The 13,809-nt window shown below is 36.2% G+C and overlaps 2 protein-coding genes and 1 long non-coding RNA gene across 3 annotated transcripts in view; 1 reads left to right on the top strand and 2 right to left on the bottom strand.

Moving 5' to 3' along the window:
• Positions 1-851, bottom strand: part of LOC118599657 — a 2,505-nt gene extending 1,654 nt beyond the window's left edge. The window contains exon 1 of the long non-coding RNA XR_004949098.1: positions 185-851. This is a non-coding gene — a long non-coding RNA (uncharacterized LOC118599657). The remainder of the gene's footprint in view (positions 1-184) is intronic.
• Positions 852-983: 132 nt separating this feature from the next.
• Positions 984-4,815, top strand: LOC112142784. Its single transcript, XM_024266359.2, has 6 exons — positions 984-1,782; positions 1,905-2,025; positions 2,125-2,287; positions 3,580-3,653; positions 4,286-4,510; positions 4,591-4,815. Exons 1-6 carry the CDS (start codon positions 1,760-1,762, stop codon positions 4,630-4,632), a joined length of 648 nt encoding a protein of 215 aa, XP_024122127.1. The 5' UTR covers positions 984-1,759; the 3' UTR covers positions 4,633-4,815.
• Positions 4,816-6,789: 1,974 nt separating this feature from the next.
• On the bottom strand, positions 6,790-10,122 carry LOC112142513 (putative transcription factor ovo-like protein 3). The gene is made up of 2 exons (XM_036215091.1): positions 8,959-10,122; positions 6,790-7,231 (listed from the first exon to the last, which is right to left on the bottom strand). The coding sequence occupies exons 1-2, from the start codon at positions 9,293-9,295 to the stop codon at positions 6,909-6,911; spliced, it is 660 nt and encodes a 219-aa protein (XP_036070984.1). The 5' UTR covers positions 9,296-10,122; the 3' UTR covers positions 6,790-6,908.
• Between the last annotated feature and the right edge of the window lie 3,687 nt (positions 10,123-13,809).

The raw sequence follows: 13,809 nt of genomic DNA, 5'->3' as shown, positions 1-13,809 counted from the left end.
ATAGAAGCTAAACTGCCCCAAACCCCCACTAGACAACAAACTAGCAAAAAAACGTTAGCATGTTTCTAAAATAGTAGTTAAACTCTAACTTTTTTAAAAATTACTATTATTTTATTTTCAGCCAGAGAGCCACCATGGAGAGGTAAAAGAGCCACATGTGTCTCTGGAGCCGCAGGTTGCTGACCTCTGTCCTTGTGCATGCATGGGCCTCCTCCAGGCACCCTGGCTTCCTCCCACGGTCTAAAAACATGCTTCTAAGGTGACTCTAAATTAGTGCAGGTGTGCATGCGTGTACGATTGTGGCCCTGCAACAGACTGATTTTTTTTCCTTCTTTTTAAATATATTTTTTTCATCCTATTTTTGGCTCTTGTAACTGGTCCTAACTAAAACAAATAAAAACACAAAAAACAAGTAGTCAAATTAATTAAAAAAAAAACTGGAGGGAATTGTTTCTTGGGTTCTGCTGGGTTAAACTGGTAATTTTTTTAAAACTTGAACCTGAACCACTTAAGGGAACTTGGCTTCTATCTTGGTTCAGCACCAAGCATCTCCACTTATTGGATTGAGGATTTCCACCTTTCAATGATTTGCCACATCCCCAGGGGAGAAAAACTAATTCATTCACATCCAGTTGTGCAACAGTTAATAGGACTATAATCTTGAAATAAAAGAGAAAAGCAAAAAAAAGAAAAAAGGTTTGAATCATTGAAACAACATTGAAAATCAAGGTGAGATTCAAGAAAACTTTTTAAATCTGGTCTTACTGTCCCACAGAAAAATATTAAATAACTTTAAAAATTTGAATAATACAAACAAACATGCAATATAGCAACTTCTCATTCATTTCCTATGGGGCATCTTTTGCTCAATATTTCAAAAACTATAAATTTTATGAATACCTAAAGTACAAGCAGTAATGTCCTGAACGAGCAGAACGTTTTGATACCAAGATTGCGGAAAAAGTGATTAAGTTTGTGCTATAAAAGCATTCACACAATAATAGCTCTAAAATTAAGAATAAGTGATTGGGCTACTTGGTTGTTTAAGATATTTTTTTTCCAACTGAGAAAAAAACATAAAAACATGAGTTATTTGGCTACTTACCTGGTCGGTCCCACTTTAGATAAGACAGGTTAAATGTGACCCATGAACCAAATTGAATTTAGATCCAAATTTCCTTTATAACCAAAAACAATTACCAAGTTTTATTGAATAAATATGTTGAAGTTTTGTAGTAATTCACCAAAAAAATACCAATGCTTTTCTCCTCTGGCCTGCATCTTTAAACCCTGGCGTGCATCTATTATTGTTGACATCAAAACCATGCCGGTGTGGACTTACTAAAGTCAAAGGCTCATCTCATCATACATTCATGCAGTATGCATGAGTCTTTTACATGAAACAAGACAAACTTCAGAGCTCCGTGGAACAATGAGGGGAGCTGCAATCAAAAGCTCTCGGGCTTCCGCTGGTTCTATCAGCCCTGCTGATCTCAAACCAGAATGCACAGCCCAGGTATCAGAACCCTCACCTGATTACTCTTTACAGAGACCTGCTTGTGAGCCATTCAGACTCATGAAATATTGAACGGCTGGAGTTTCCGTTTCACCCCCGGTGAAGGAGGGAAGAGCTCAGAGAGGGGCAGACAGGCGGACGGGCACAACCAACACAGTGGAAGAAAAAAAAAAAGGCTGACAACAGAGGGATTAAGAGGAAATAAAACATCAGGCACCCTGGGAGGCGGACACATGAGCAGGGATGGAGGGAGAGGAAACGGAAAGGTAGTGGATGAATATTTACTACTAAAAAGAAAGCGAGTCTACAGACAGCTGAGGATTGATTGGCTGATAACCTTCTGCTGAAATGCTTCAGAGGTCACGTTTTCTCCTTCTCTCGTGTAAAGCTGCGGTGAGATGGCCGTCTTCCAGGCTGAAAGTGCACCTCAGAGCTGCAGTGAGAAAAGTGATGAGTCCATAAACCACCAGAAGCCACAGGAGGACAACGCCGGAGTCAGTGACAGAGAGGTAGGATTGGTCATAAAAAGATGCTGATAAATCTTTAGATCTACATCATTTTATGCTTTCTCTCTTTTGTGGTTGGGGTGATCGATGATGATGATGAAGGCGGAGGAGGACGAATGCATCAGGGGTGCAGAGTTGTTGCCACAGGAGACTCCGACAGGCACAAACACACAGGGAGATGATGACCGCCTTCTATTGTCACATCTGTCAGCAGACGAAGAGACAGCCGCCCCTGCAGTCACTTCTCATCAGCCCGACGTGCAACGTAAAACACACTCAGATGATTTCTACTCAACATTTACAGACATTTCCATTCACACATTTAAAATATATAGACATGGTTTTGGCCATTATTAAAAGGCTGGAACCACATTATGGATGGAGGAACCAACATCTCTCTGCTCAGGGCCAGAGGTCCCAAACAGGAAGTCATTTCAACAAAGAACACTCAGTAAAGTTCAACACCCTCACTTGTTTTTATATACTGACAATACAGTAGATCACATACATTAATTCACACAATGTGTCCATAATTATTGAGGGTGTATTCAGACTGGACACATTTGGTTTGTTTAAAAAGTGAACCAGAGTTGGTTCCCTTGATAACTTGGAACAAATTGTCAGTCTGAATGCACCAAAGCGGACCCTGGTCCAGGACCCGTACCCAACTTCTGAGGTGGTCTCGGTTTCTTCAGTCTGAATAAGCTCCGCGCTCCAAGGTGGAACAACTGAACCAAAAGCCACCATTATGGGATGTAAACAGAGAGCCGCAGACAAACTTGGAGCAACGATGGAACAACAACTCGTTAAACTGTGGTTGGATGAATGCAGGCTCATTAAAACAAATTTTAACCTGATACACATTGTTTCTCACGATGTATTACCGGCAACCTATACATCATGAACCCTTGTGAGCATTCCTTCATAGCCGTCAACTCCTCAGAAACCGTCTTGCAGGACCAAAGTAGCAGTAAAAAGTGTTGTACCTGATGTTGATACAGACGTCAGAGAGATATTACGTTTGAATTAGTGAACTCTTCTGACTTTTCCCCGCCCTCATAATTCTTCCAGTAATAATTCCAGTCTGAATGCACCCTTACACTCCAAAAAATGAATGCATAAACATATTCTTCTTGATTTTATTACCATCCTGTCTTCTGTAGGACAATAAATTGTTATTTTTCCCTTAACACAATACAGATCTCACAAAGTAATGTCAACATGTTTGAATATTTGATGCCATGAAGGTTTCTTAGAAAGAGCAACTGAAATTTGATTATCCTCAGAGATAGTCACTGGTACATACAGTAGTCACCTCCATTGCCCATCATTTTAATAAATTCTCAAGATATACTTCCTGTGCAGTAGCTGCTAAAGACATTACAAGACATCAAACAGATTAAACTACCTACTAATTCATTGTACTTCTTTAAATCAACCGGTTCACTTTGACTCTCAAATTTAGTTTTACTTCCATATGGGGTTGCCTTTGATTTGCAATATTTCATGTCACACTTCTCCAAAATCCTTAAGTATCTATTTTTTCTCTCCTCACAGATAATCCACCGGAGCCATGCTGGTATTGTCTGAGGTCCCTCGACTCAGAGTATTTACCGGAAGCCACCAAGCAGGTTGTGAGACTCCAGTTGGAACTTTTTATGTCAAAAAACATGAAGAAAAAAAAAGGAAAATTACATTTCATTTTATTTGATCATTTATGAGGAATTTCTGAGGTGATGTCATTAAATATCCCAAAATCAGAAGTACTGGACTAAATTAAAAGTGGACAAAAAAGGAAGCTCAATGAGGAATCTGCAGTGGAACAACAGACATTTTGCAGGAGGATCAGGAAGAGGAGACGAAGAGTTAATGTCAAAAGCAAATACTGTGTTGTGACGTGCTGGATTAACCCAAACCGTGACACTTAAATATCTGTACTGAGCCTCCTGTTAAAGCTGTAAGAAGTGTAACTTTCTTATATTTAAATCTAGATTAATCTATTTTTTATTTTACTTTATTTTTAGTGTATTAAAATAAAACTTGACCCCTTCACAAAAACTTGTTAACGACATTATTCAGATTATGTCATTTAACTTTTTTCATTTATAATTGAACATTAACACTAAATTAATCCATTAACTCAAAGAGTTTCCTGTTTTTTTGCATTCAAATCTGCTTCATATGTTAAAAAGATGAACGGTGAAAATAATTCCTAGCGTTTTAATTATAAGGGATTAACAAAATCCTTTTGTCTGTGTGACAGCAAGACTCTGACCCCGCATCGCCAACTAGTGGTCAGAAGGTGAGCTACCAGACAGACCCTCGGCCTCACTTTGGTGTGGCTTGTTCCTCCCACTCCACATGCAGCTCCCTGTGGGGCAGCGAGGGGCCCTGCTGGGGACAAAGAAACCAGGAGGATCTGGATCAGACGGACACTTGTCCTCACTGCCATATAGGCTTGGCCCCGGACACTCTGCGGTGGCACGAGGTTGGCACAAAATCTTGTAGAAACACAAAAGCAATCAGAGACACGTACTCATCCTGTGGTGCTATGTTGTCCTCTTACAGGCAAAGTGTCTGCTGTTTGATGGATCGAAGAACTCGAAATAATAAACCATCATCAGAGGAAAATTTTCAGTTTGTGTTTTGTCCTGGTAGATCTTAGATTAGGTGCTGGATTTTAGACAAGATGAAGGGAAGATAAGATAAATAGATCAAATAAAGCTAATTTAATATCAAATGAAGTAATTAATTTTGGGATATTTTCTTTTGAATAAAATATTTAAGTGTTAACTGAGCTTTTCATTAAAAGTACATGTATTTGTGTTGCAATCATCAATGTCTAAACCTAACAATAACTTTCCTTTTTAATTTATCTGAAATCATTTTTTAAATTTAATTATTTACACTTTATACATTTTCTTATGCTACTTGTAAAGAAGGAAAGATCATCAAAACAAAGCATTGTTTGCAGCTTCACCCATGATCCATCCTTCCATCTTCAGAACCTGCTGGAGCTTACTCAACCACCGTTGGGCAAAGGCATGGTACTCACTGAATTTGTTGCCGGTCTGTTGTAGGGCCACACCCTCATATGCACAATTTTAAAGACACCAATTCACCAATTAAACATGTTTTTGGACTGTGGGGGGAAACTGAAGTGTCCAGAGAAAATGCATGCAACATGCAAAGTCTAAGCACTGCACCCTTCCACCTATAATGTAATTTTTCTCCTTTTTTATGTTTGCAAAAGGTTTTTAATTAACCAAGTCCCGAGCTTCACTGCATTTGGGCCCAACTCAAAGCAAACCATTTATTCAATCAGTGAAAAACAACTAGTATTCTCATTAATAGTAAAAAAAAGTTTACATTTCTTTTATTTACAAATAAAAACTACTTAAAATGAATATTTCAAGATAAAAACAACGCTTTTTTGGAGGAGCTGCACCTATTTAGATACGTGCTATTGTCTAACATTGGGTACTGTTTGTTCAATTGAGTGTATGATAATTTCTTGAATTTGTTTTGACTGTATCACCACACAAAAAAAAACAACAACACAAAAATCTATTTGTTCTTAACAAATAAAATCTTTAAAAAAAATGAACACTTACATTTAATTATTTGACTATCAGAAACATCAATATATTTAACAAAAGTATGAAATATTTAAGTATTTTTTTAGGAAAAAACAAACATTTTTACAATGTGAGCTCATATTTCCAATATCTGTCACTCCACTCTTTTTTTAAAATTCATTCCTAGTCATCTCTTAACTACAATTATGCTGTTTTTAGCCTAAATAAAATAAAATGTGTTGTTTTCTCTGACATAGTTTCTGCAGAGCGGCAGTAGTTCCCTACAAATTCACCTCTGAAATGTGGGCAGGACTGTTGGCGTGGAGTAAGCACGCCCCACTAGCTTACAGACCCTGACAACTCCAACCTAACATTAGCGATGCAGCAAAAATGGTGAGCAATGTCGGAGCTATTCAGTTGTACAATTCTGAGCCAGATACCAGCTCAGACGAGGAAAACAAAGATGCACATGGATCTATTTGTCTGCAAGAAGTAGATGCATCAGAATGGAGCGGAGCAGGGACCTTGTGGCTTTTCATATTAACTTGTACATCACACCTACAAACAATTTCCAACTGTATTTTTGTGTCTGTTCCTGATTTTCAACAATTTAAATCAAGAAATACTCAGAAATGCAATTTAAAGATTAATTTTATTTATACATGTCCTCCACTATGAGAAAAATGCCACAAGAACATGTTAAAAACACCAAAACCCAACTTTCATCAGTATTTTTTTTTTTTCATTTTTAGCGTTAGCTTGCTGACATACTAGCCTGCTGGCTCAAAAAAAAAAAAAAAGCAAATTCAAGCCAAATTTTTAAGATTTTCCATAAAAGAATCAGCTATTCATATTGATAACATTATTTTAATGTATTAATTATTCAATAAAATAAAGAGATTAGGTAGAGCAACTTTTTAATCAAGCAGAATAGTTAGCACCGACCGGACCATTAGCATCCTTACTATCACTAGCATTCTGCCACTACTGCCTTTAAATGAGCGGCTTCAAAAGCTTCCCAGGGAAGTGTGTTCCATAATTTATGTGACCATAAGTAGTGCAGTGGAAAACAGAAATACTACTAATAATTTGGGGGTACAAATGCTCAGGCAAACAACTTTTAGCCCAACTAAATCAAACCAAACTAAATGTAGGTTAAAATCATAAAATTCTTTTGAGAGCTAAGTAAATATTAAACATAACTATGGATCTTATGCTGGTTTATGGAAGGTTGTTCTATTTTTTTGGTATAGACTTCGAGCTAATCTTTACACAATTTAGGGGAAGAATAAGAAGGAGCACAAAATGCTACATGAAGTATGTGGGGGTGGAATACAACACATAAGGGGCGAGTTTGGGGTCTGTCGATGCAAAAGTGCTGTTTTCATGGGCCTGACGGCGGTAGTATCTGCGAAGGGCAGGACTGCTGGGGTGACGTTGTCTCACGTGGAGGAAATACTCGTCTGGGCGGCTTGAAGTGTAACCACAGTCTTCACAGACAAAGATCTTGGAGCGTCTTTGGCGGTAGGCGTACTGCTGGTGAACGCCATGAATTTTCCTCATGTGGGACTCCAGAGAGCAGCGCTGTGTGAACGCCTTCTCGCACAGCTCACACTTGTAAGGACGGATACCTGCAGTGAAAGGGAAATGTATCTAGAGTCAATGCAGCAAGCAAGGGTGTTTGTTCAAGACACACTAGACACATGCAGCCTAGCGTGTAGCAAAGGCTCGAACGCAGAGGTGTCAAACTCAATCGCACAAGGGGCCAAAATCCAAAACACACCTTACAGGATAAATATTTATTGAACACACTAAAACTACATTTTTAAAACTTTAAAACTGTAACTTTTTAACATAATTAGGAACTAGATATATAGCATTACCTGCGATTATGCTGTAAGCTGAAAATGCTAGTACAGATAGCTGAAGATGCTGAAGTTGATAGTTAAAAACACTGAAGCTTATAGCTGAAAATCACTGGAGCTGATATCCAGCTAAATTATTAGCTAAATGCCAAATTATCTTAAAAAAAAAAAAAAAAACTTAGGCTAGTCAAAACAGCTAGCACGTAGCTAAACTCCAAAACAGCCTAAAAAATTTGAATAAAAAGCCTAAATTTGCTAAAACAGCTAGCATTTAGCTGAAATATTGGCTAAACTCCAAAATAGACAAAAATAAAAATAAAATACAATAAAAAATAATAATAAGTCACAGAAAAAAGTCTTAATTAGCCAAAACAGCATGTAGCTTAATTATTAGCTAAACTCCAAAATTGCCTAAACATTTTTAATAAATGTCAAAATAGTCTAAAAAGCTAGCAGAATGCCAATTTTTAAAACTTTAAAACCATAACTTTTTAACATAATTATGAATAATAAAAAGGCAGCATTATTATTCCAGAATAAATCAACTTAAACATTAAATAACTTTCAAAATTTCACTCTCCATAAAAATATATTTTGTCAAAAATTATACAAATTAAAAATATGCGCAATATAATATCAAGCTATTAATAACAATGAAAAAATGATCTGGAGGGCCGGATACAATTATCTGGAGCCTTGACTTTGACTCGTGCTCCAAGGCCTTTTATTTTTTTTTTTTATACCGTTAGAGCCATTCACAGTGAAGGAACTGGAAGTCTCTAAACATTTCTGGAAGTGGCATCTCTTGGGACAGGGGTATGCAACCTGAAGCTCTAGAGCCTCATGTGACTCCTCAATCCCTCCACTGTGACTCTTTTTGCAAACAATATAAATATGGTACATAATAGTTTTGTAGTTTTGGTTAGTTGTTTTGTCATTCATGTACAGATTTTTAACATGTCAGATAACCAGAGAAATTATGGTTAAAAGTTTAATTTAGTGTCATTTTAGTTAATCATTAGAATAAACTTAAAGCACATATTCTTATTTTCTGCTGTACAATATCTAGATTCTGCTTAGAAGCAAAGTTCTTTTTATGTAACTGCATTTTAATGAAAAGATTTTCTTTAAAAATGAATTCTACACAAATATTGACATGCTTATTTCAGATAGTAAAAAGGAGAAAAGCGATAAAGGAGCGTCAATGTTATAATAGTAGGAAATCCTATGTTCACTTGAGTTTCATGCAGTTTTACTCTCTCTGCTGCACCAGGAGGAGCTTATTTTGACACAAAGTGCATTTTATTTTGAAAGGAAGTTGTATGTACTGCTGTCAAAAACAGGAAATATGACACTTATATTTCAAGTAATTTAGATATTTAAAGCTACATTTAGTAAATGAGTGGCCTCTAAAGACTTTAGCTCCGCCTCCTGCCTATATTCTTTTCTACTGGGGTTATTATTATTCTCAAAGAGTCTTTGTTATTCATGACCTGTGTGAGTCCTCATGTGTCTCTTCAGGTCGAAGGTATCGTTGAATCCTTTGCCACAGAATCGACACGGATGTCTCTTGACCAGGCTGTGGCATTTAAGGTGACGGGTCAGCATGCGCTGCAGGGGGAACACCTTATGGCAAACCGAGCACACAAAGTCTCCAGAGGCGGTGGACGTGCGGGGACGAGGCTGGTAATGACATGTAAAAAGACAACAAAAACTCTTGAGTGATTGTGAAAGGTTGCATTTCATTTCAAGTTTAGGAAATTTTCTTTTAAAAAGTAAGATTTTGTATCTTATTTTAGTGGCACAAAGCTTAAAAGTTCTTTTGTTCATTTGAGTTTGTTTAAAAAATACCCATTTATAGTCAAAGTTGCCTCAATGTGCTGCACAAAAAAAATGTTAGAAAACTTCGAATCAATCAAAAACTATCAAATAAATATGCAATTCTGGTCCTACTTGATCTAGATCATTCCAGGAAGGTCAAATTATTTTGTGTTTTACTGCAATAGAACCAAATATAAATGACCAGTGATGACCTTAAATTTTGTTTATGCAATCACCAGTGCTAGGAATTCATTTGGGTATCTGTGAGCAATAAAAAATATTAAATGTTACAATCCATTTTTAACTATATTAGTACAAAAAAAAATCAATGCTTAATTACTAAATATTTTCATTAAAGTCAAAAGTAGAATCATGTTCTATAAACCTTTAAATCAACAATATAGGCCAGTTTTATTCGTAAAATTAAGTTTATATTGTTTTTACTACAAGTGCCAGACAGCTAAAACTAAATGTACAAAATAAAAATAAAAATAACATACAAACTGAAAACTCAACATCATAGAATATAAGAAAAAAAAGAGCTAACATTCTTATTTTCTATTAGAAGTTTTGAACACAACATGGCTACATTTTTAGATTGTAACAGTGTTTGCATAATAAAGGTGACGGTAAATAAAACTTACCTTGGCTCTGCTGACTAGAGCCAGTGCACTATGATGGCAGAACGGGTTCTGGAGCATGGCTTTGGACCATTTCTGTCTGCTGTCATCCTCTGGTCCTCCTGGTCCTGTGAAAGGGACTGGACCTGGAACTCCTGCTGCTCTGTGAGCGGACATGCCCGCTGTCTGATGGAGAGTGGGAGGCAGCCGAGCCTCCCCGGGGAACGGAGTCTGCTTTAGAGTATGTTCAGATACTGAAAATAGGTCAAAGGACACAAAAGTGACAATTACAGTAAAATCAGCTGGAAACCAGTTTGTGTTCTGTGCTACTGCAGCCTACTTGGAAAAGTGAAATTGTCCACAACTCCTGGAAGAGAAGGACTTCATAGATAGATAGATAGATAGATAGATAGATAGATAGATAGATAGATAGATAGATAGATAGATAGATAGATAGATAGATAGATACCTATGGTCTTGTCCTCTATGGTCTTGTCCTCCGTCCATTCATGCTGTTCTGGTTCTTTCCATTGCCATGCTCCACATGCACCACGTTTCTTCTTCACCAGAAAAGACCTCGGCATCTTTTCAATTCTTTAGATTTTAGTTGATCTTTTCTCTAAATTCTCCACACTGTTCTCTTGTTTCAACTTCACTTTTGGATTTCAGCTTAAACCCCGTCTATATGTCTTCGCTAATCAATTGGAACTGTTACTAGGCGCTGCGTGTATCTCCTTCTACAACTCCAGCCTCATCCCTCGACTATCAGCAGCGTCCAAACAAAATCACAGCTCTCATTTGCATGACCCTGTCCGAGAAAAGTGGTGAAGGTCTGAAACTCTGGCAGGGGGGAGGGTGGAGGCAGGAAAGTCACTGCATGGATGTTAGCGCACCTGTGCTGACTGTGCACATCCGCCATTTTAACTGGCCTGCCATCAGTTTTGCATGTCAGATAGTGAGAATCCGGGGAGCTTCTCATTCAAGTAACCCTTGCCATGCAAATGTTGGCCCTGGACCAATCCCTGGCTCCAAATAAAGGGCACGGTCTAAGTAACAGAAGCAAGCACAGTGGAGCCACAGCCTTAACTGCTAGGGAAATCAGTCTTTTCTTTCTCTTTTTTTGTTCTTTTCGTTGCAGCTGTTTCATTGGATTACTGTCCTTTGTAGAAAGGTTTCAACGAACAGACTGTAAGTCTGTTGACTGTTCAATTTACTTAATCACTGGTATAACAACATGTTCTGTCTAGTTCTGTCCACAGTCCATGCAAAAATCATCTAACTGATTCTTGTGTCTGACAGGGACGATTATTTTCCAATAAATTACTCGTTTGATTAACTTTTATCAATAAAAAAGGAGTTCTAACATGATAACAGACTGAACTAAACAATGTACCTGTCCAAGCAGTCAAGGTGCACATCTAATTTGTGTACAGAAAATACAAATGAGTCTGAAGCCAGTCATGCAAATTGCAATAGAGGTTACTTGGAGAACATCAGGCTGATGATGTGGCTCAAACTACAACAGCAACTGCAGACAACCACCGCAGAGCAGAATCTCTGTTACAGTCAGGCTGCTTTGGAGGTTTTCACGATGAAGCAGAAAGGGGACAAACCTCAATGTTCATACAGTAACAGACAAAATATTTAAAATCAATAAATGTCAACAACTTGGGAAAATAAAATTAGCATTAAAGAGCTAAAGTATTTTTTTATCTTAAAGACAGTTTATGATTTATTAATTTTTTCTGCTCTTTTTTGCGCAAAATACAAGATTATTCAACTTCAACTTTCAAGTTAAAGATTCTGTTTTTTTTATTCTGTTTCCAAGTAAAATATTATTCTATCTTGTTTATTCGTGTTTTAAATTAACTTTTGTTGCTTTTTTTAATGTTAAAAATTTACCCATTATTTTTCTTTTGCAGTGACAGTTTTGTATGTGAAGTCCACTCTATCAGAATTAACAGTAAAATTACATTTTTTTTTAAATTATAGTGTTTTTGAAATCCTTTGATGAATTTCACAATAACAAAGTTTGCAATATTATTTTTTATGAAACATGAATAACTATGATACATATATTTGGAACATTTTTGCTTGCAAAAATATTGGTCTAAGATGCAAAAATATACTGTTTAAGAAAAAAAACTTCTTATTTATCCTTTGTCTGAATTTTACTATATACATTTTTGATATGATGCACCTGCATTACCAAGAATAAATTGACAATCTTTCACATTTACAATTAGGGAGTTAATCTCATCATAAAGTTTTGAAAAATAGCTAAACCTTTTCCCGCCAAAGTGTTTTTAAGGTATTGTGGAGGCAGCCATTTTGAAATGAGCAGGAAAAGCTCTTCTACTGCCCCTAGTGGAATGATGATGAACTACAGGGCAGAAAAGATGGACCAATTTATATACAATGGTTTTTAAAGAAAGGTTTTAATCGTGCTAATGAGATGGGGGTCTGTGATTAATATTCCTCCATGTTTTTATTCATATTAATGCTACAAAGCTACATTTTTAAAGTTTTGAAAATTTTGTTTTAGAGTGTTTAATAAATGTTTATCCTATTCGGCCAGCGACCTAAGGTGTGTTTTGGATTTTGGCCCCCGTGCAATCAAGTTTGACATCCCTGGTTTATAGGAACATATCAATGAAATATGATATGTCAATGGTGTATGATATGGTAATCCACTGGCATGATACAGATGTCAATGGATTGCTCACCGAATTTTGATCTTATCTTCAGTCCGCTGTCTATGATTTGTACTGTTAGTATTTCCTCAAGTGTATTTCCTCTAGCAGACTGCATTGTGAGTCCCTGCCTTCCAGAGCTACACTCTAACTGTATGCAAAGCAGCTGCATGTGTGCTGCGGCATGGAAATAATCTGGTGGTTAGGCAGCTCCCCTTAACTTTACTCAACAACAACAGCAAAATTTAAAAACTTTCCAATGACAAAGAATCCAACTCTGCTGCACTGACATCAGTTGCAGAACGCTGGGGTCTGCAATGAATTGAAGCTTTTTCCTTGGAAACAAAAAAGATTTGCTGACAGTGTCTATATATAACTGTAAATCCCTGAGTAAAGGGCATGTTTGAACATGTCTGAACACCAGGGACTGTGTTGACTAGTGTGTTGTAGACACACCTATTATTGCTCCTTTATGTGCTCTGTTAACATACTTAATTATCAAGCTGGTTGGATTTGCAGAGTTTTTAGTTTATTGGGTAAGCATGGATTCACATCTTATTAAAATGTGAAAATAATTTTGTTTATTTTGGTTTGCAAATTTTAAATTAATCAAGCATGAAAGAAAAAAAAAAACAACAAAAACAATGTGAACCTGGGATAAAAAAATAATAGAGGGCTGAAATTAAAGGTTACATTTTTAGTTTTTTTTTATTTAAAGAGACAGAATTTTGAAAAAAGCCTAAAAGCAAAAAGACTTAAATATTGAACATATTAAAAATAGTATCACAAATATATATATATATATATATTCATTTAATGGAAACTCCTTTAGTCAAAAGAAAAGGTGTAAAAAAACATTACACATTAAAATTTGGTTATTTTTGTTGTAATAAAGGTAGCAATCGTAATATGACTTAGACCTTTATTTCCAGGTGTTAAAAAAATTATGCATCCAAAATGTTTCTCCAAAATTTGATGTATTTGTTCTATTTCAACTTAAAACAAAACAAAAAAACTCGAAGAAAAAATCCCAAACCTATATTAAAAAAACCTGAAAATAAAAACTGCATTAATTACGGAAAAAAACAGTATTATATTTAAAAACGAAAATTTCTTGCGACCACAAAATCTTTAGGTCTTTGATTGGAAACAAAGTTTTGAAGTACATAACAATAACAATAACAAAGACAACAATAATAATTATGATAAT

Source organism: Oryzias melastigma, linkage group LG14 (assembly GCF_002922805.2).
Source record: "Oryzias melastigma strain HK-1 linkage group LG14, ASM292280v2, whole genome shotgun sequence".
NCBI lineage: Eukaryota > Metazoa > Chordata > Actinopteri > Beloniformes > Adrianichthyidae > Oryzias > Oryzias melastigma.
This window is presented reverse-complemented; position numbering and strand designations above follow the sequence as displayed.

Coding starts and splice junctions, on each gene's coding strand:
- LOC112142784 (XM_024266359.2), top strand. CDS start 1,760: ATGGAGGGAGAGGAAACGGAAAG. Junction 2,026..2,124: donor CCGGAGTCAGTGACAGAGAG/GTAGGATTGGTC, acceptor ATGATGATGAAG/GCGGAGGAGGACGAATGCAT. Junction 2,288..3,579: donor TCATCAGCCCGACGTGCAAC/GTAAAACACACT, acceptor CTCTCCTCACAG/ATAATCCACCGGAGCCATGC.
- LOC112142513 (XM_036215091.1), bottom strand. CDS start 9,295: ATGAACAAAAGAACTTTTAAGCTTTGTGCCACTAAAATAAGATACAAA. Junction 7,232..8,958: donor ACACATGAGGACTCACACAG/GTCATGAATAAC, acceptor CTTTCACTGCAG/GTATCCGTCCTTACAAGTGT.